We start from the raw sequence: 22,509 nt of genomic DNA, 5'->3' as shown, positions 1-22,509 counted from the left end.
ATGATTTATCATCATTAAATAATCAGTTTGATTTTCTTTTTGCTAAAACTAACCCACTGAAAACAGTGGGCAAGAGGCAGGTAGATTTATAATTTTTGTCAACATAAGGGGGAGTATTTCAATTGAGACTTTAGGCACCTGGAACTCAGTATGAAAAAAATCAGAGAGTGGGGTAACAGGCTGGCTAAGACACAGGTAAAAAGGAGAAAATAAACTAAAAAACAAAACAAAACAAAACACCAACTTCTCTCAATTCTATCTTTTTGCCTAGAATTTAGATCATAGCAAACCCCAAGTTAAAAAAAGAAAAAGAACAGAACTACAGTCAAGTTGCATACAAATTATGCTAAGGCATAAAGTATACCTTTAAATCAGTATTTCCAAATTGTAGTCACATAGATAACAAATTTGGAATACTTGAACAAATTTGCTGTATCTGTATGTAATATGTACTACTACATGATCTTTGCCTTAACCAAGAACAGTATTATTTTCTCAACATGTTTTAATAGTATCAACATAATCATCAGTTATATACTTTGGAGACTGATTAGTATATCATGTGAGGTATTATAAGTAAAACCAAAACTCTCATCACTTGTGATTGATATTGTTTTCCTACACAGGACTGACAAAAAATATCACTGCCTGATGTTACTGTGACTTTTTATCAAGATTATCTGTCATCACATTACTCACATCCAAGCTTCTGCAGGTCTGAAATTTTTGCTCCCTGAGTATGTAGTGGGAATTCCAGTTCATAACATTTTTGTTTAAAAAAAAAAAAAAGAAAGAAAAAGAAAAGAAAAGAATCAACTGAGTCAAGTTGTCTTAGTCTTAAGAATTTCTGGATTTCGTCCTTGGAGGAGGTCAGGATCTTCCCAAGGCCTGGGTCCTCGAATATTCTTCCAGTCGTCAAAAGCGGAGTCCTTTATTTTCTACAGAGCCACAAAAATTAAAGTATATATATTAGGGTAAAAGTCCTGTGGCTTCGATTAGGACATTACTAAATGAATGACTAAATGAGTGGAAAAAATCCAATAGGCCCTCAATTATAATTTTAACAAATAAATCAACTGCATGTCACACATACTAACTGAAGTAATGACATATCCTCTAGGATTTGCAATTTTTCTTGCTTGCTGTGGAGGTTAATTAGAATATCTTTCTCCCTCCTCCCATCAGAATAAAATTACTGAATTAGAGAAAGAGTTTGCATACTTTATTTTTGAGAGCATAAAGGAAGGCAAGGAGCTGGGAAAACAAAAGTCGAACTCTGAAGGCTGGCTCAGCTAATAATGACTAGCATGGGTCAGCATGGTGACAGTAGTAAATGAGAGGAAAAGAACAAAGGTGGTGACCCTAAAGTCTGCTAGAAGGAAGAAAAGAGACTAATGATTTGTCCTGCACCAGAGAAATGAGCCTGAGCCTGCAAATGAAGACATTCCCCACAGCTGCCAAGAGCAAATCCCTTTTATTCAAGAAAACCTAGTTTGAACTACAGTTTGGATCATCATACTTTCAGAGTTAGTATGAAATGCCTCCCAGCACAGAAATGAAGGTAGATTAAAGGGGAAAATATAAATGGGTTGTTCACCCTTCAACACCACTCTGACAGTAACTTTTCTACATCTACTTTTATTGTTCTGGAATTACTGAGAAAAAAAAGGCTCAGAGAACACAGAGCAGCTTATATCCAGAGATAGGAAAAACAATATGAATTTATATTGACATTTGGATAATAAGCCTTTCTCTATTACTAACAAGCTGTATAACCTTGGGCAAGTGATTTAATAAGCCATCTGGGCACTAATTCCCTCATAAGTAATAATAAAAAGGCTAAACCAAATGGTCTAGATGGTTTCTTCAGCTCTCAAATTCTATGGTTTCCAAAATAACTAAAAGAAGATTTACTCCCAGACAAACCCTCCAGAGCATCGCTACTGACATAGTGCCTACAGACTGAGAAGTAGCAAGTCACTGGTCTTGACAAAATAATGGGGAAGTAATGAACTGAAACCATGCTCTAAATGTCACTTACAGTTTCGCTAGGAGTCTATATTAAATATACATAAATGAACAAAGTTCTACTTATTTAATGTGCAAGGAAATAAGTTATTTTCAAGTACAGTATTGAAATTACCCAAAGTTACAAAAAGCTGTGAAGAAAAGATGGCCTTTGTCCAGGTAACATAAGACAAATATGCTTAAGAAAATTTAAGAATATTTCTTAGATGGGATGCAAGGCTGGCAGAACGACTTCACATAAAACTGTTCCAGTCTTCACAGGTCTACAGTAAATGAAAATGTCTCTGTGGAATTTAGCAAAACATGGACAGTAACTGAAGACCATGCTGTACATGTGTTGGGCAAGGCCACCTAAGGCTTACCACTTAACAACCGTTAACAGAATTGAGTATGAAACAGAATCAAAAAGTGCTAAAGAAATGCATTGCCAATCAATCCTGGATTTTCAGCCCCGCTACAGTGAAGACCTCTCTTTAACACCTAGCTTCTACCTTGACATACGCCTGAGACACCAAAAAGGCTAATCTTTAGGAATAAGGATTATGCCGAGAGTAAGACCTGCTTTGGACTCATTGCAAGCCAAGCTCTGACAAGATCCTCTGGAGGGACAATCTGAAGAATGAGTCCCATAGAGTTACAGCAGTATAGGAAACACCAAAGCCTTTCCACACAGCCTCCCTTAAAAAGACAAACCAAGCTCAAAATAATCAGCCAATAATTGAACTGCCTGCTAAAATGAAAATCAACACTTTTCACAAGTCTCTTCAATGTATTATTCACAATGTTCATCTTTCAAGCAAAATAACTAACCATACAAAGAAACAGGGTAGTATGATCCACAGGCAAAAAATCAACAATATACAAGAAATGGAGAACATCTTCCTTAACCACATGCTATAACACCATTTGCTATTAAACATGAATTTTTGCTATTCAGATGGGTGGACGGTGACACATTGTTGTAATTTTAACTAACATTCCTATAAGCTTGGTATCTTGTCCTATGTTTAAGAATGATATTTATTCTCCACATCACATTTGTATCAGGGAGATACAAATCAAAACCACAATGAGATACTACCTTATACCAGTTGGAATAGCTAAAATTAACAAGACAGGGAACAACAAATGTTGGCAAGGATGTGGAGAAAGGGGAAACCTCTTGCAATTTTGGTGGGAATGCAAGATGGTACAACCACTCTGGAAAACAGTATGGAGGTTTCTCGAGAAGCTAAAAATAGAGCTACCCTACAACCCAGCAATTGCAGTACTGGGTATTTACCCAAAGACACAGATGTAGTGAAAAGAAGGTGCACATATGCCCCAATGTTCACAGAAGCAATGTCCACAATACCCAAACTGTGGAAGGAGCAGAGATGTCCTTCAACAGATGAATGGATAAAGAAGATGTGGTGTATATATACAGTGGAGTATTACTCAGCCATTAGAAAGGATAAATACCAACCGGTAACATTGATATGGAAGGAACTGGAGGGTATTATGCTAAGTGAAATAAGTCAATCAGAGAAAGACAATTATCATATGGTTTCACTCATACGTGGAATATAAGAAATAGCACAGAGGATCATAGGGGAAGGAAGGGAAAAACTGAATGGGGAGAAATCAGAGAGAGAGACAAACCATGAGAGATTCTTGACTCTGGGAAACAAACTGAGGGTTGTGGAAAGGGAGGTGGGTAGGGAGATGGGTAACTGGGTGAGAGCATTAAGGAGGGCATGTGATGTGAGGAGCACTGGGTGTTATAGGCAACTAATGAATCACTAAACACTTCATCAAAAACTAATGATGTACTACTATGCTGGCTAATTGAATTTAAATTTTAAAATATCATAAAAAAGACACACACACAAAAAAGAATATTTATTTCCTTTTTGCTCAAGTCTTTACATTCATGTTCCCACTGACCAACTAAAATGTTAAACTTTTCCATGTTGATTGGTAAATGCTGTTCATATTTAAATAAACTAATTCATCATAACAGTATTTTTACAATTCCTCATTTAACTAGTGACTTTATATACATTACTTTTTTTAGGCTGAACTTCTGAATTTTTATATATAAACTCATCAATCTTTACTTTTAAAGTTTTTGAATTTTGTATCATATTTAAATCAACTTTTCTGACTCAAGACCACAAAAAAGAATCTCCATTTTTTTCTCCTAGTATTTAGCACTTTTTTTTATTTTTAAATTTTTGCTCTACCTAGAATTTATTCATTTTAACACATGAAATATAGATCCATCATATTTCCTTATCAAATGACTACATAGTTGTCCTAATACCATATTGTTTGGGGTCATTTTTTTCTGCACTGGTAAAAATTTAAGATAGACAGAATCAGTCACTGGCTAGGAAAACTGCTACAAAAGAGAGATTATATTAACATTATATATTATATTATATTAACTGCTACAAAAGAGAGATTATATTAACATATAACATATATTAACATATGTACCTCATACTCGGATTCCAATGATATTTTATTCATTTTCAGTTTTTTTTCTAATTCAGGGTCAATCTGCAGAAAAGAAAGAGGAGCCTAAGTTATTTAAGTCTGTTAGATTCAGTTTTGAATTTAAAAAGTTATATAAGGTGGGAAAAAAGTTATATATGGAATGGCTGGGATGGTGAGGCTGGCCTAATAATTAATTGACATAAAACACATGAACAGGAGAAAAACAAATTTAATTATGTATGTACAGGAGGCCCACAAAGACATGAGACTCACAGGTAGCCAGGAAATTGAGTCAGGCAATTAAATATCATTCTGAGCTAAGGAAAATGAGGTAGGAAGCTAGCGTTTAAAAGGGGAGGAAGACAATTCACAGGAAGATAAAAAGCAAATGTTTGGTAAACAAATGTCCACTACGCCATGCAGGTAAGTCTTTCTGATATAAAAAGTTATCCCTGCTAGTAGGTCTCTTCTTGGTATAGACCCTCCATCTAAGTTGTTTTAGGAGTTAAAGGAGAGAGAAAAATCCTTTCCACAGTCTGCTAGGTCTTCAGCTCAAAATAATCCCCATGTCAAAATGGTTCATTTTGAGACAGCATATCCTGCTCCCCCTCAACACCAAACAGTAGAAGGAAAAAAATAAAAACTAAAACCTGCAATAATCTAGAGTAACCTTCAGTGAAAGAGAAAAAATACAGCTTTCTAACCAAAAGAACAGTAACAAATCAATAAAACATTATTAATCCAAAAGAGGACCACAAAAAAGTCAGAAAGAAATAACTGTAACAAACAGCACATAAGAAGTATATTTAAACCCAAATATATAAAAATTTACATTAAATGCAAAAGGCTTTAATGATCCAATTAAAAAACAAGACTATTAAAACATATATTCTGTTTATAAGAGATATATTTAAAAGCTAAGTATATAGAATGATTAAGCTTAAAAAGGAAGCTAAAGAAGTCATATTAACATCCAACCAAACAGCCTTTAAGGAAAGAAGCATTATTAGCAAGCAAAGTGTTAAGAAAAAGGCAACAGGTCCAAAATGGAGTCACTTCTGCTAAGCATATCACTAAACTGATACTTAATATCTAACCTAAGTTCCACTCTCTCCCAGGAATGTAATCTTAACCAGTCAGTCTGGAACTTCCTGGTCAGAGGAGTAAGGTAAACTGCCTGACTGTCCCCGTCTGTCCCCCAAAGAAAGATGAAATAACATGCTCTTTCCTTGTCCCTGCTCAGTTCAGTCTTTAAAAGTCTCCTATTTTATACAGATAAAGAGCAATATTTATACGAAGAGCTCTTTCCTTTTGCCAGATGCAGAAATCAATGAATAAAACCAACCTGATCTTTAAATTTACTGATATTTATTTGAATTTTTTTAAAAGATTTTATTTATTTATTCATGAGAGAGAGAGAGGGGCAGAGGCAGAGGGAGAAGCAGGCACCCCAAGGAGCAGGAAGCCCCATGCAGGACTTGATCCCACGACCCCAGGATCATGACCTGAGCCGAAGGCAGACGCCTAGCCATCTGAGCTACCCAGGCGCCCTGAATTTTTTTTTTTTTAAGGAAAACTTCATTACACTATTTCACCCATGAAGATGTACTAATTCTGAAATTATGTGTGCCTAATATCATGGTGAAATGGAGTCATAATAGAGATGTCAGCACAATTTTCTCAGTAGCAGATAGAAAAAACAGATTTAAAAAGTCAACACTAAATAAAATTTGAGAAAACCCTACAAACTTGACCAAATGAATGTATAAATGGATGTGTAAATTTTAATATGTACCCAACACTGCCAGATGTACATTTTTTCAAGTGCACATTATATATAAACTGATCATATGCTGTGTCATAAAGTAAGTCTCAACAAATATCAAAGAATGAGCTCATTGAAAATATTCTTTGATCACAATGCATCTAAGTTAGAAATCAATAAAAAATAATTAGAAAATCCCCTATATTTATAAATTAAGGAAAAACACTTCTAAGTAACTTCTGAATAACTGAAAACATTTTTAATTAAACGACTGTAAACATATTATATATTAAACTTGCATGACATGCTAGGCCCATGTTTTTTTTTACAAAAAAAGAGGATGCCTGAGTGGCTCAGTCAATTAAACAACTGCCTTTGACTCAGGTCATGATCCCAGGGTCCTAGGACCAAGTCCCACATCAGGCTTTCTATTCAGTGGGGAGCCTGCTTCTCCCTCTCCCTCTGCCTGCTGCTCCCTCTGCTTATGCTCTCTGTCAAATACATAAATTAAATTCTTTAAAAAATTATAAAAAGAGGGGCGCCTGGGTGGCTCAGTGGGTTAAGCCGCTGCCTTCGGGTCAGGTCATGATCTCAGGGTCCTGGGATCGAGTCCCACATCGGGCTCTCTGCTCGGCGGGGAGCCTGCTTTCTCCTCTCTCTCGCTCTGCCTGCCTCTCTGTCTACTTGTGATCTCTGTCTGTCAAATAAACAAATAAAATCTTTAAAAAAAATTATAAAAAGAAAAAGATGAACAGGCAAAGAGCTAAGAATCTACCTCATAAAGTCAGAAAAAAGAAACTTAAAGGAAAAAGTAAATAGAGAACAGAATTAATTAAAAATCAAACAAATGCATGACAAGAGAATAAACTTAACCAAAAGTTATCGATAAATCTCAAGTAAAATCGACTTAGAAGAAAGAGAAGTCACATATATGAGTATTCAGAATGAAAAGGACGTCGACAGTATAAATTTTATGGGCAACAGATACTCAGATAATATGAATACTTTTAGGCCCACAAACTTGAAAAATTAGACAAAGTGGACAAATTCATAGAAAACTACAACTTTCTAACATGTAATAGAAAAAATAAACTATTTGAACAGTGTTATAATGTATAAAGAGATGAATCTGAACTTTAAAATCTTACGTAAAGAAAATCCTAGGTTCAGATGGCTTTACCAGTGGATTCTACTAAAGAAGAAATAATGCCAGTGTTAACAAAAAACCTTCTAGTTACGTGGTGAGCACAAGTTTGATGTCAAAATTTGAAAAAGATAGTAACAGAACAGGCCAACTTCACTAAGGCAGAATTCCTGAAGAACATACTACAGAAGACAGCAACATACCAAAAAGACAGTATACCAAGATCAAGGTGAGTTCATTTCTCAGGAATGCACAATTAATTTGAAAGCCACAATGTAATTGTAAATAAATTAGTGCAACAGAACAGACAACAAAACAGACACAGAAGAGCAGGAAGGAAAAATGTTCTGTCAGTAAATGGTGCTTGGACAACTATTATCTATATTAGGGGAAACATTCTATAAGCAGAGTTAGGGATCCCCAGAAAAAGAAAGACCCAGACATTTCAGGTCCCCAGCTATCCCCTGCCACTATTCCCCCACCCCCTGGATGTATGCCTTACCAACTCTACTTGCCCAAGCACACTTCTTTGCAGAACTGCCTTGGGGGTGTTAGAATTACAAAGAAATGAAAAAGAAAAAGAAAAAACAAAAAACCAAAATAGCAGTTAAGAATTTTAAGGGAACAATGGGAATGTAAAAACTAAGTCTCTAATAGGCCAGTAGATAGCCTAACCATATCAGAAACAAAAAAAATCAATGGTAAAACTCCCAGTGCTATTTCAAAAGTAAAGATTGACCTAGCACATTCTTGAGTTGTCCTTGCAGGATTGAAACTAGCGGAAAATTTAAAGCTTGCTGTTCAGAACTCTTTCTCTGTATCAGCTACTGTTTCTTTTCAGACCCCACTAAGAAATACACTGGCTATGGGTCAACTGATAAGTTCTAGTCTATGAACAAGCAGGCCCTGTCAGACCTTACCTGAGAAAACCAGCCCAATATCCCATCCAGCTCAGCACCTGGGTGGCTCAGTCATTTAAGAGTCTGCCTTCGGCTCAGGTCATGATCCCAGTGTCTTGGGATGGAGCCCCATATCGGGCTCCCTGCTCAGGGGAAACCTGTTTCTCCCTGTCTCGCTATCTCTCTGTCATGAATAAATAAAATCCTAAAAAGAAAGAAAGATCCCATCCAGTTTATACTGGCTCGTGGATCATGTCCATAGCCCCTTCCCTTTGTCCAACAGTTACTATGCTCCAGTACAGTATTAAAGTCTTTGCCCTGTGAGGAGCACAGGTTTCATAAGATACTATGTCTGCACAACCTTATTCCTGCCTTTACGTGTGATGACCAAGCTCCCCTTTCTGAATATCCATCCTAATCTTAAATAAAAAGAACTCTCTCACCCCTGTTTGGGTAGTCATGGATTTGGAAGTTATTTCCATGATCATCTTGTTTGCTGCAAATCAAGTTTCCTTTGTGTAACAACTCCGCCTGTTGTAATTCCTATAGATTAGCTGTTGTAATCTCTATCTGCAACTCACCAAAGAGCAAACAAACTCAGATTAGTTGAGTTACAGCTAGTTCCGTTATAGTTCCTCCAACATGTGTGGGGTTTTTTTCCAAACCACCAAGCAATTAACTCAATTCTGACACTACCTACCTGGAGATGAGTCAGGTCCCACAGGGTAGGGGCTCAGTCATCTAAGATAGCCCCCTTCCCCACTTCACACACCAACTGCAAATCCAGGATGTCACCTGTACTTGACTGTCTATAGACTGGAGGCTCCAACAACCCCTCCCTGAGCAACTCACAGAACTGAAACATTTTATTTATAAAAGACCAGATGGAAAAGACACACAGGCAAAGTACAAGGGAAGGGTGTGGCGATCGCATGTCTTTTCTTTCTATCTTTCTATTTTTTTTTTAAGATTTTATTTATTCATTTGACAGAGAGAGATCTCAAGTAGGCAGAGAGGCAGGCAGAGAGAGGGAGAGAGAGAGGAGGAAGCAGGCTCCCTGCTGAGCAGAGAGCCCAATGCGGGACTCGATCCTAGGACCATGAGATCATGACCTGAGCCGAAAGCAGAGGCTTAACCCATTGAGCCACCCCGGGCACCCCTGCATGTCCTTTCCAAGAGGGCTACTCTCCCAGCACTTTTACAAGTTCCCCAGCCAGGAATTTGTCTGAATCTTATATTTTTGGTTTTATTCATGCTTCATTACATGGGGATGACTGATTAAGCCCTTGCCATTGGCAACTGATTCAACCTCTAGCCCTACTCCCCTCCCTGGAAGTCAAGAGGTGGGACTGAAAGTTCCAACCCTGTCTCACAGGGCTGGCTCTCCTAGCAACCAGCCCCCATCTTTAGGTTACCCAGGGGCATTCCATAAATTATTTACACAACAAAAGACACCTTGCTTGTTCTCAACACTTAGGAAATTCCAGGGATTTTAGTTCAATGCCAGAAAATAGGGCAAAGACCAAATACCTATCTCTTATAAAGCAGAATATCACAATTCCTCACACTGTGTACAAAAAATCAATTCCATTTGGGTTTTATAGTTGCAGATCTGAGTATAAAAGGCCAAACAAAAAATTTTAGCAATCATATTGAAAAATATTTTTATTTTGGCATAAGAAAAACTTCTTAAAAGGACAAAAAGAAAAAGTAACTCTGAGTAAAAAAGGAATAACAGACTACACTAAACTTGTTCATCAAAGGACACCATTAAGATGACGAAAAGGTTTATAATCTGCCATGTATAAAGAAATCTTACAGAACAATAAGAAAAAGACCAAATATCCACAGAAAAAATGGGCAACCGAGACCTAAAACATCACAATAGAGGACACACGAAAAAGGAAATATAAGTGGCCAACAGACATTGGAGCAGTGCTCAACTTCAACACTCACTCCTCTAGTGCAGGAAGGGGATTGGCCCCCAGGCTATCCAAGAACCAGTATTCAGTTAAAAAATTACAAGGTCGGGGCACCTGGGTGGCTCAGTCAGTTAAGCTTCTGCCTTCAGCTCAGGTCATGATCCCGGGTCCTGGCATCGAGTCCCGCATCGGGCTCCCTGCTCAGCACGGAGTCTGCTTCCCTCTCTCTCTCTGCCCCTCCCGCTCATGCTCTCTCTCTCACTTTCTCTCTTTCTCTCTCACGCTATCAAATAAAGAAATAAAATCTTAAAATAAAAATAACAAAATTAAAATTACAAGGTGTGTTCAAAGACAGAACATTTACCCACAAAACCAACAAGAGAAAAAAACCAGACACTAAAGCAGATCTATAGTTGATGTATGTTGGAGACAGGACTTTAAAGTAACATATATATTCAAGATACTAAAGGAGAAAGTAAATGAAAACATGATTTCATGGAACATTATATATATTATACATTCTTTTTAGATTTAATATTTACCCTAATACTTACTGCCTTTAAGACTAGTTTAAGTTGGTGTTTCTCTTAAACTATAAAATTAACTAAGAAAATTGAATGGGTCTTTAATACACTTTACTTTCCTACTAATAATTATTAATTAACATAATTAATATACATTATATAATATATATTTCACTAGCAGATCCCAATAATATTGGTAGAAAAATTTGTATATATAAATATTATATATATGTACATAGGAAATTATACATATATATATATATGCTTTACATATACAAAACTTGGGAAAAAACTCAAATGTCATATGTGGCCACAAACAAAAACTACATACTTCTTTTTTTTTTTAAGATTTTATTTATTTATTTGAGAGAGAGAGAACATGAGAGGAGAGAGGTCAGCAGGAGAAGCAGATTCCCTGGCGAGCAGAGAGCCTGATGTGGGATTCGATCCCAGGACTCCAGGATCATGACCTGAGCTGAAGGCAGTCACCCAACCAACTGAGCCACCCAGGTGCCCCAAAAAACTACATACTTCTGAATGAATTAATCAGAGTTACTTAACTAGAGTTCTTATGTAACACCTGGCCTAAATTTGTTTGTGATTGTAAATCAAAGAGGGTGAAAATCCTAGCACTACCTCTAAATAGCCATGTATCCATAGGTAAGTTACTGAAGCTCTCTGAGCCTCAGTTTCCTCACCTGTGAAATAATTTATATGTATAGTTTCATATATAACATATAAATATATACCCAAAAAAGATTAGTATCATTATTTGTAATGAAAAACAATTTTCCTTTCCTTCAGTTTATCAGTATACTTTATATATCAATATAATTTATAAAATTACTGGTATTAATATAAAACAGCTAATTTGTAATTAGAATAATATAACGGGAGTGAAATTGTCCAACATTCTCCAGCCCCTTTTAAATCCTAAAAACAACTCTACTGAATATATTTCATTGGAGAATGCAGTATTGCAAATTTTCTATGAATAAGATAACTAAATTCTTTATACTTCATGATTCATTTCCATACAATCACTCATGTTGTCTTAAAGAGTAAGAAAGAACCCAAGGATCATACAACCCCTTGAAAAATTAGACAAAACTTACACTGCTTAGTACACTCAGTAAACACATCTAAACCTGAACAATCATATACACAGACACATGGTAAACTCCAATTACAGTCCTTACTTTAATTTTCACAGCATCATAGCGGATTTGTGAAAACTCACGAAGACCAAAAGAACCTCCAACAATCAGCAACTGAAACAAAGAAAGGAAACAGTTAAACAAAACAGAAGGGCAGAATTCAGTCTATCTACAGACTAATGTCAACAGTGGCGGTTTATATGAAACCCAATACATTATTTTCTTGGTGAGCGACCACGCATCGTTCAGAGTAGATGCAGTATGTACTGTCACTAGGAAACATTTTACCCTATCACCAACTACCAAAGTCAGTACCCCATTACTTGGTTTTTTTGTTGTTGTTCATTTTTAAATATTTTATTTGTTTATTTGAGGTGAGGGAGAGAGACAAACAGACTCTGTGCTGAGTGCTGAGTGTAGAGCCCAGTGTGGGGCTTGATCACATGACCCGAGATCATGACCCGAGCAGAAGCCAAGAGCTGGACACTCAACCAACTGACCCACCCAGCTGCCCTCTCATACTTGAATTACACCTTATGGTTTAAATAACATCATCACAAGCATTCTATTAGTTGACCTTATAGAAGAACTAAAGCTAAGAAAAAATCCATTTAAAAGATGGGGAAATAAAAGGACAGGCAACTAAATGACTTGCCTATGATCATACTGAGTAGAGCTAGGAATTAAATTCTGGCCTCATTTCTTCAAGACCAGAATTCTTTCAATTTTCTGTGTTTGAAAAATAAGCTAACTAGACAGCATTTTTCTCCATTTTCTTACCAACTAATAAAAGAATCTCATAAAATATACCACACTTCTCAATATAGGGCAAAACTTAAAAGATTTCTGCAACTGTCACTGCTGTTTTATCACCTCTTCCAATAATCTAATGGGTTTCACCCCTAATTCTCAAGCTGTAATAGTCTAGCAATTTGGATAAAAATAAAGTTTGATCACTATCTTCGTTTTTATGTCAATATACTAATATCACCAAATAAGGAAATATAAAATATAAAACAGTGTAAAATATAATAATTTACAATTTTAAGGTTGAAATACTAACAAAACCTTTACGTTATAAATTTTAAAACCCAGTAAGTCTGACCACATAAAAATTTTAAATGTCTATCCTGACAAATAAATGAAATAATAACAACACAAAATCAAGAGACAACAAAGCAGGAAAAATATCTGGCAATGTCAATACGTAAGAATTACCTGTATAAGTAAAATAACGCTTGTCTTTGTGTCTCAATGAAGAGACACATCCCTGGCTTTCATAACTCTGTCTCAGTCTCCTTTTTTCCATTCTTCCTCATCTTCCCAACCTCAAAATGTTGGAAGTATCCCCAAAGGTTCCAATTTTCACATTTCTTCCAACTATTCACAATCAAAACTGAGTCCATAGCTGATGTCATCCAGTTTCATGGCTTTAAATGGGCTCTACAACCTAACAACCTCCAAATGCACGCTTTCAATGGGAAACATCCCATTGCCTTCCTATTTGACATTTCCACTTGAAAGTCTAACAGACACATGGGGCACGTGGGTGGCCCAGTTGGTTACGTATCTGACTTCAGCTCAGGTTATGAACTCCAGGCCCTGGAATCTGCCCACATTGGGCCGCCATGGGGGGGAGGTCTGCTTCACCCTCTCTCCTCTCTGCCCCTTCCCCACATGCTCTCAGAGAAATAAAATCTTTTAAAAAAACAAACAATCAAAAAAGTCTAACAGATATAATAAATTAACATTTTAAAAAACTGTCTTGACTCTTACCCCAACACTCTTTCCAGTAAATGTCAACAGCTTTCATCCAACAGCTCAAGCAAACTTCTTTGTAATCATCATAAGCTCCTTTCATTTGTATCTCACATCTAATCCATCCCTGAGTTCTGTCACCTCTACTTTTTTTTTTAAAGATTTTATTTATTCATTTGACAGAGAGAGTGAGAGAGCAAAAACTAGGGGTACAGGGGGAGAGAGGGGAAGAAGCAGACTCCCTGCCAAGCAGGGAGCCCAATGTGGGGCTCAATCCCAGGACCCTGGGATCATGATCCCAGCCGAAGGCAGATGCTTAACCATCTGAGCCACCCAGGCGCCCCATCACCTCTACTTTTAAAATATTTCCTGCATCTGACAATTTCTGACTATACCTTCTTCTAACATTCTAGTCCAGGCATCCATTATATCTTTCTGGAACTTCTACAATCATAGTACCCACATGTTACATAATGAAGAATTTGTCTGATCTTTGTCTTGGGTTCCTGGGCAGAAAGTACTACCTGGAACTTTCCTGAATGACAGGAGTATCTTTGTTATTGGTGGGGGGCCCTTAGGACCACACCTGAGTTTATGCTAATGAGGTGACTCAGGGCAGGCCCCTAAATAGTTACAGTATACAGTCAGGCCATGCTGGAATGACCAACCGTGTGACTAGAGGGATGAAGCTTTAAGCCCTATGATATCAACCTGACCCCAAGAAGATGGGGCTGGACACCGAGTTCCCTCACATTGTTAATGATTCAATTAATCATACCTAGATAATAAAAATCCAATTAAAAAAACTCTGGACACTGAAGCTTGGTTGAGCTTCCTGGCTGGTGAACACATCAATGTGCTGGGAGGGTGGCATGCCCTGATTTCACAGGAGGAAAAATGGAAACTCTGCTTTGGGGACTTTCCAGACCTTACCCCTCTTCTTTTGGTCTCTTTGGTTTCTTCTGGTCTCTTCTTTTGGCTAGTCCTAATTTATACCCCTTAAAATAAAACTATAATTCTAAGTATAGTGCTTTCCTGAGCTCTATGAGTCATTCTAGTGAATTACTGAACTTGAGGGGGTTAACAGGAACCCATGAATTTATAATCAGTTGTATCAGAAGCAAGGGTAGTCTAAGAATCCCAGAGCTTTCAGCTGGTGTCTGAAATAAGGGGAGTTTCATGAAGGACTATTCCCCTACTCTGTGAAATCTGTGCTAATTCTGATTAGGGCCAGAACTGTACCACCTACCATTCATTACCACAGTATCTACACTTCTAACTAAATATCTTCATTTGTGCAATAGATCCCGTATTATCTTATCTATTGAAGGAACCAGATTCATCAATTCTCTCATTTCCTAGATCATGAAAATCTTGCTCACTACCATATGAGTCATCATAAAAAATGCCATTATTTTTCCTGCTTATTAATAAACCTCTCTAGACCTCACTTCCTAACATTACTGTCCTCTCTCCTTGTTCCCATATGCAGTAAAATTTCTTGAAGGAGTTGTTGATGCTCACTGTCCCTCCCACTCTCTCTTAGACCCATTCCAACCACAAAAGACATCCACATTTCCAAATCCAATGGTTAACTCTCTGTTCTCATCTTATTCATGAGCAACATCTGACACAGTTGATCACTTTCCTCCTTTCCTCCTGACACCTGTTTTTTTTTTTTTTTTTTAACCTGAGAATACTTCTTAGTGTCTTTAATGGTTCTTCCTGTACACTCAACCCCCTAATGTTGGGAGTACCCCAGGGCACAATGACTGGTCTTCTCTATCTACATTAATTTCTTTTGTGATCTCAATCAATCCTGTAACTTTAAAAATATTCACATGTTGATTACTAACACTCCACCTTTAGAAGGGATCAAGCAGGTACCAGGGGAACAAAGCAGCACCAAGTAAACAAACAAAGCATACCAGAATAGCTCTGCAAGGGTTCTGGAACCTAAATTATTATTGGAAAGAAAGTCCAAAATAGTATGCTATTACCTACAAGCTAAGTCTAAGCATGGCAACTACTTGCTAAAGTAGAAGACTTAAATAGGATATAGAGTTTCCTAACATAATATTCAGAATGTCCACGATACAATAAAAATGCATTTGTCATAGCAAGAATCAGGAAAACAGCAAGTTGAATTAGAAAAGACTATCAAGAGATAGTATCAAGAGATAAACCAGATGTTGGAATGATCTGACAAAGATTTTATTTATCTTTTTTTTTAAGATTTATTTATTATTTGAGAGAGACAGAGAGACAGAGAGCGCTCACTGCACCTGCACCTGTGGGGAAGGGGCAGAGGGAGAGGGAGAAGCAGACTCCCCACTGAGCAGGGAGCCCCATGCCCATGCTGGCTGGATCTCAGGACCCTGGTTCATGACTTGGGCCCAAACGAAGAGTTGGGACACTTAGCTGACTGAGCCACCCAGACACTCCATGACCTAACAAAAATTTTAAAGGAATCATTATAAAAATGCTTCAGAGAGCAGTAACAGATGTTCTTAAAACAAATGAAAAATTAGAAAATCTCACCAAAGACATAGAAAAAAAAAAAGAATCAAAAGATAACATCAAGTGACATGGCAGACATTCAAAAATCTTCTTCATCAAAGCAATGAGAAAACTGGCAAAAGTTGTCAAAGCAACTTTTTCAGAAATTTGAAAATTAAGCAAAGACTTGCAGTAATGTTGGGAACATCTTCTAAAGAAGGAGACTACCTTTGAGCAAGAACAGAAAGCTTGGTGGCATTTTTATTCCCACCTCTCTGCCCCAGCTCCATGGTAGCCATGAGAACAAATAGAACACATCATGGTACAAAGCAGTAACCTCTAAATGGGCAGCATGGGGTTGGGGCTCCTTAAAATCTTATTCTCTGAGAACTGTCACTGCTTGACCAAATCTGGTGGTTCAGTGGAAATCACAGTCACAAGGCTTACTTCAGTTTTCCTGACATGGAGCTCAACTAGTACTAATAGACTTCTCCCAAGAACTGTTTGTTGAAAAAATTCAGAGGCAATTGTTTAACATCGTGACTGCCTGAGATGGTAGGCAACAGGGCAAATAACAGTCTAAACAAAAAGCTTAAAAGGAAAATATGAGAAATAAGGTGTCCACAGAGGACTCTGAAAAGTTCTAATATATTCCTGAGAATCTAGAAGGAAATGCTCATGAACAGAACTGTCCCAAGCCCAGAGTTGTGTAAGCTCAGGAAAGATCTGAGAAGGCCTTAAACACTTGCCTGTGGCTAACCTTGAGTCTCTGAGCAAATGGGAAGTAAAATCTCAAGGCAGAGTTGTAACCTGCCTGGCTGAGTGTTGAAGACACACCAAAACAAGCACACAGAGGCCCTCAAAAAAGACTTACTGGTTCCAGGTGTTTAAGGAAACCTCTACCCAATAAAAAGAAAAATAACCCAATTTAGAGTGGGCAAATGATTTGAATAAACATTTCTTCAAAGAGATACAGATGACCAATAGGCATATGAAAGGATGTTCCATATTCATTAGTCTTGAGGGAAATGCAAATGAATACCACAATAAGATACCTTCCCATACACTGAGAAGAGTATAACAGAAAAGATGGACATTGGCAAGTGTTGGCAAGGACACGGAGGATTCATTGCTGGTGGGAATGTTAAATGATGTAGCCACTCTGGGCAATAGCTTGACAGTTCCTCAAAATGGAGTACCATATAACCCAGCCGTTCTATCACTGGGGAGATACCTAAGAGAAAAGAAAACATACATCCATACAGAAACTTGTACATGATTGTTCGTAGCAGCATGATTCACAATGGCCAAAAACTGGAAACAATCTAAATGTTCACCAATGAATAAATAAAATGATAAATAAATAGGACAGGATTAGGATTAAAAAATTTTCTAGCCAAATCTTAGGACATTATTTAGCCATAAAAAGGAATGTAGTTTGGATACATGTTATAACGTGAATGAATCTTGAAAACACTATGCTAATTGAAAGAAATCAGTCACAAAAGACCACATGTCATATTACACTATTAAATGTATAAACAGGGGCGCCTGGGTGGCTCAGTGGGTTAAAGCCTCTGCCTTCAGCTCAGGTCATGATCCCAGGCTCCTGAGATCAAGCCCCGCATCAGGCTCTCTGCTCAGCGGGGAGCCTGCTTCCCTTCCTCTCTCTCCGCCTGCCTCTCTGCCTACTTGTGATCTCTCTCTGTCAAATAAATAAATAAAATCTTTAAAAGAAAATCTATAGACAGAAGTAGATTAGTGTTTGCCTATGTTGGGGCGAGAGAGGAGAAAACAGGAAGTGACTACTAATGAGCGTGGTGTCCCTGATGAAATTATTCTGAAGTTAGACAGTGGTGGTAGTTGCATAACTCTGTGAATATAGCAGAAACGCTGAACCTGAATGGTTTAATTTTTTGGTGTGTAGGAACCAGTAGGTCACTGGTCAAATTAGAACGGTAAATCCTGACTCAATGGATAGTGTGGAAGCTGAAACAAGTGTATTCTCTTTCTTCAAGTAGTTTGGACACGGAGGGAAGGAGAGTTGTATTTGCATATATACCTGGTGTTCAAAGTCCTCTTCTGTATGTCCTATGAAGCATTAATATTTATCCAAGAGAGGAAATAATTTCAGCTTGAATATAAATGTAGTATAGTAATTATGGCATATGCAACTGTTACATGATGAAGAGGATGTATCTTTTGAGTTCTTTCCAATACTGTTTGGTTTCAGAGTACTGAATTCAACAATTTCCTCTTCAATTTATTAATATGTTTAGGAATCATATTTTGAAACATGGTTCTCTAGGTCTGGTATAGATGTAGAGACCAGTAAAGGGTAACACATTTGGGGAAAAGGCTACTGTGGTACTTTCCATTCCCTGAAATAAAATACAAAAGGAAACCCCTAAACTCCTAGAAGGTACTTCCAACATTAGTAGTTTTAATATCTTGGCTTGTGATTTTGAAAAATAAGAAACAAAATCAAGTTGGCTCTCCCTGGGACATGTAGGTGACATCAAGTTAGTGACCACGACCACAATGCTTCTGAATGGATCTCCATTTGGGAGCAGAGGAACCTAGAGGGAGAATAGTTTTTACGCATGCCCTGTCATTTACACAAATATAATCACTGCATTATCTTTTAAGACTGTTTTCTTTAAACTTTTTAAGGTCACTTCTCTCCTTTAGTTCTGCTTAAATGTGAAAGTTGGTAACCTCATCTTACCAAGATCCATACAAAGGATTCAACTGTTAAGGATTTAAAAGAAAGTGTCTTTTGTCCACACGTTTATTGAAATTGTCTCATTTACTATCACATCAAGGCTTGCTTTAGCAAAATAACTTGCCAAGGTGAAGCAACAACAAAAAAGGGGAGACAGAGAGTTATCTGGCTGGATTCCAGCTCTGGCTGGTGTTAGGTCAACCTCAACCTGTATCTTCTAGACGAATGAGATCCTCGGGGAACTCAGTGTAGGACAGGACGCAAACACATAAACACCAAAAGTACACTCAACGTGCTTCAAAATGATCAACTGCAAGTCAGCGACCTTTTGAAAGGTGCTACAATGTGGCAGGCACCGTGCTGATATTCACTCCGTTTTCACAAGGCTTTATTGAACTCCTACCAACAACCCGGGAAGAATTAAACCAGTTCACAAACCAGGAAGCTGAAACGTGGAGATGCCCGCAACTGTACAAGTTAAGTAAATACACCTGGTTCCAACGAGCCACACCGCCTTCCAGGTGTAGCAGGGGTTAACAATGTCAGTTCAGTAATTACCCAGACCTGGGGCAAAATCTGGTTTTGGCCTCGCTCCCTGAAGCACACCCCGGTGACTACTAGGGAGGGTACAAGGGGCGACTCCAGATCCTGGTACGAGCGAAGGTAAAGGACTAGGACTGCCATCTGCCGCCAGCCCCTTCCCCACCCCTTCCCCGCCCCTTCCCCACCCACGCTGCGGCTCCCCGCCCCCTGCCTCCCGGATCTGGACCGCCGGGACCGGCCGAGCGGACGCCCCGCCCCTTCCGGAATCCCGCCCCACGCGTTCTCCCCGCCTGCGCTCACCAGCATGGGGACTCCATAGCGAAGCGTCTTGTTCTTGCGCAGGGTGCGCATCACCGAATGTACAGACATGACTGAACTTTCCCACGAGCGCGGACGCCTAGTCCGACAGCCCCAGCGCGGCCTCCCGAATCCAAGCTCCCTCCCCAGGAGGAAGTCCTTGACTCGCCTCCTTTCCTTGGCCTCTCGGTGCTCGTCCTCTCCCGATCGGCCTCCGCCAGGCAAAAGCAATAGATGCGCGTAACACACCCGCGCGTCCGGGGGGAAATTCGTGTGTCGGCCATTTGGTTCCGGGACATTGGTTTGTAGTCGGGACTTAGGGATTGAAGCCGTATTTGTAGTCCTCATCAAATGATGTGGAAACAGATACCTCCCACGTTCTGGGTCTTGGCCACCGTCTTCTGACGTTCTAGTACATAGAACATAGCCGCTCTATAAAATCAGCTAAGAAAAAAAAAAAGTTACTTTGGAGCTAGTATTGCAGCTTCTGGTACTCTTGGCTATTTGTGGGATGGGGAGTTCTCCAGCTTAATAATTAAGATTTAGAAATAAATCACCACGAAAGGGTAGGTCGAATGGCAATCGGTGTAGTCCCTGGATATCACTGAACCTTTAATGCTAGTGCTTTAACTACTAGATAGCTTGTAATGTTCAGCCATTTATGAATGTCCGTTTCCCACTCATTCTGCAACCCTCTAGCACACGTTTTTGCAGGTCATTAGAAGGTTTGAGGAAAACAGAGACGAAAAGATATAATCCCTGCCTTAAAGAAGCTGGTAGTTTAGTGGGCAAACAAATGAGCCTGTGCCTTCAGTGCAACAGTTGCACAGGAACCAGCCCCCACGTGCCATTTGCCAGGGTGAATGAGAAAGCCTCACCTACCACGTGCTATTTGAGCTGACATAATAGTATAAAATACAGGTGACATGGAGTAACATTTCCCATGTTATCCTTGAGATCTTCTCATCTGTCCCTGCCTCTATTGCCATGGAAATACTCTAGTTTAATCCCTTGTCATCCTTCCACATATTGAAGTCATTCCACAATAGGAAGTCTTACATTGAGAAACTCCCCCTCTACCTTTCACCTGATCTTCTAACACCCATATCTATAGGCCCACAGGGTCAAGTATGAAAAAAACCAAAAAACAAACATAACCTTAGTTGTGATTCTCAAGTCTATCTTCCACACTGCTGAAAAGTTATCTAAAAAGCATAAATGAGATTCTCCTGGTTGGATTTCTTTGTTTTTTTACCTATACTAATCATTCCAATTTTCTTAGCAAGGAATTTAAGGTCCTTTATAATGGCCTGCCTTTTCTGCTACTCTTCTTCATTCACTCCATACTCAATTTTGGAGGAGACATTATTCCCTGAGGATTGCATGAACTTCCACATATCCAAAATGCAGCTTCAAGGACCCCAGGTTCTTGAAGCCTCCCTTATTCCACCACGGGCAATATAAATTACTCCCTTCTCAGAGCTCCAAAAGCCTTTGACTAATATATATCACAGAACACTATCACACTGTGTTTTGTTTTAGTATATAAAGCCACTGTTCCTCCAAATAGCATCTAAGCAAGATGAAAAACAGGAAAGAGGGAAGGATACTTCAGAGTTTGAATTTAAACCTTGGGGTTTAATTTTTGGTTCTGAGACTGAGGAAATGAGTCAAACCTCCCAACTACTCCTTCCCCAAAGAAGCATCACCTGAGCTGAGCGAAGGGTGATTTTGGACTGATCAGGACAGGCTTTATTCAAGTGAGATTGAAAATTTCTTACCTCTATTTCTCAAATCTTCTGTCGCCCCAATCTCTCCAAGCAAGAGACACCCTGCAAACCTGGGGACTGAAGCAATAAGGTGGGAGCACTTAGCCTGAGAAGTCAAGCTGCACAGTGCAAAGTGCTGGGAAAAAATTATGTCGATTATGGGAAAGAGTCTGGAGCAGTTATAGAACTCAAGAGAATTTAGGATTGGAGGGATGGGCATATAAAGTGTTGCTATGGGTCTCCTTTAATGTGATTTTTTGTACTTTATTTTGAATTATTTGACTTTTGCTTTTTGTTGTACATTTGTTTGTTTAAACAAGCTCTGTGTTAACCTACTTAAAAAGAAGGGGGGAAAGGCACTTGTTACCTGTAACCCCCCTTCCCTGTCCAAAATTTTATTCCTCCTCTATTAAATTCTTCTTGGGGACTAGAATTAAAGGAATTTGCCATTTCATGAATCCAAGAGCCTCTTCCTTCTGACTGTATGACCACAGGGCTTATATATCAACTTCCTTTGCAAGTTGTTTGAAAGTTTCTGGACGCATTAGAGTTCTTAAAGCCTGTCCTTTATGAGGACAGGGTGCAAAGCTTTTATTCTTTGCATATATTGGTGTCTGTCAAAAGATTATTCATTTTCTGTGTAACCCCAGAATGGGTACCCAGGGGAAAACAGAAGGCCAAGAAGAACGTTTGGAGACTAGAGTACTGATGAGAAAAAGAAGAAAATTTGAAAACAACATGTAAATGCATAAGAAGTTGGTATTAGGATGGTCTGAGGAATGGAGAAGCTGGTTGGTAAAGGGCTAATCTGTGGAGGTTTTTGTGGTGAGGTAGATAGGGCTGTGGGGAGCAGGTGCCTGAAACGCACTGTGATGGGGAGGAGGTGTGCAGGCTGTAGCTAGGGAACAAAACTCAGGGTGCCCTCAGGGCTAGACAAGCTTGGAAACATCTTCAGAGCATCCGGGTGGCTCAGTCAGTTAAGTGTTTCCAAACTCTTG

The 22,509-nt window shown here is 38.6% G+C and overlaps 1 protein-coding gene across 1 annotated transcript; it reads right to left on the bottom strand.

Moving 5' to 3' along the window:
- Positions 1-244: 244 nt before the first annotated feature.
- Positions 245-20,681, bottom strand: LOC122894396 (cytochrome c oxidase assembly protein COX16 homolog, mitochondrial). Its single transcript, XM_044232145.1, has 4 exons — positions 19,746-20,681; positions 11,963-12,034; positions 4,510-4,572; positions 245-938 (listed from the first exon to the last, which is right to left on the bottom strand). Exons 1-4 carry the CDS (start codon positions 20,088-20,090, stop codon positions 822-824), a joined length of 597 nt encoding a protein of 198 aa, XP_044088080.1. The 5' UTR covers positions 20,091-20,681; the 3' UTR covers positions 245-821.
- Between the last annotated feature and the right edge of the window lie 1,828 nt (positions 20,682-22,509).

Source organism: Neovison vison, chromosome 13, assembly GCF_020171115.1.
Source record: "Neovison vison isolate M4711 chromosome 13, ASM_NN_V1, whole genome shotgun sequence".
Classification (NCBI taxonomy): domain Eukaryota; kingdom Metazoa; phylum Chordata; class Mammalia; order Carnivora; family Mustelidae; genus Neogale; species Neogale vison.
The sequence above is the reverse complement of the archived record's forward strand: the minus strand, read 5'-3'. Positions and strand labels throughout refer to the sequence as shown.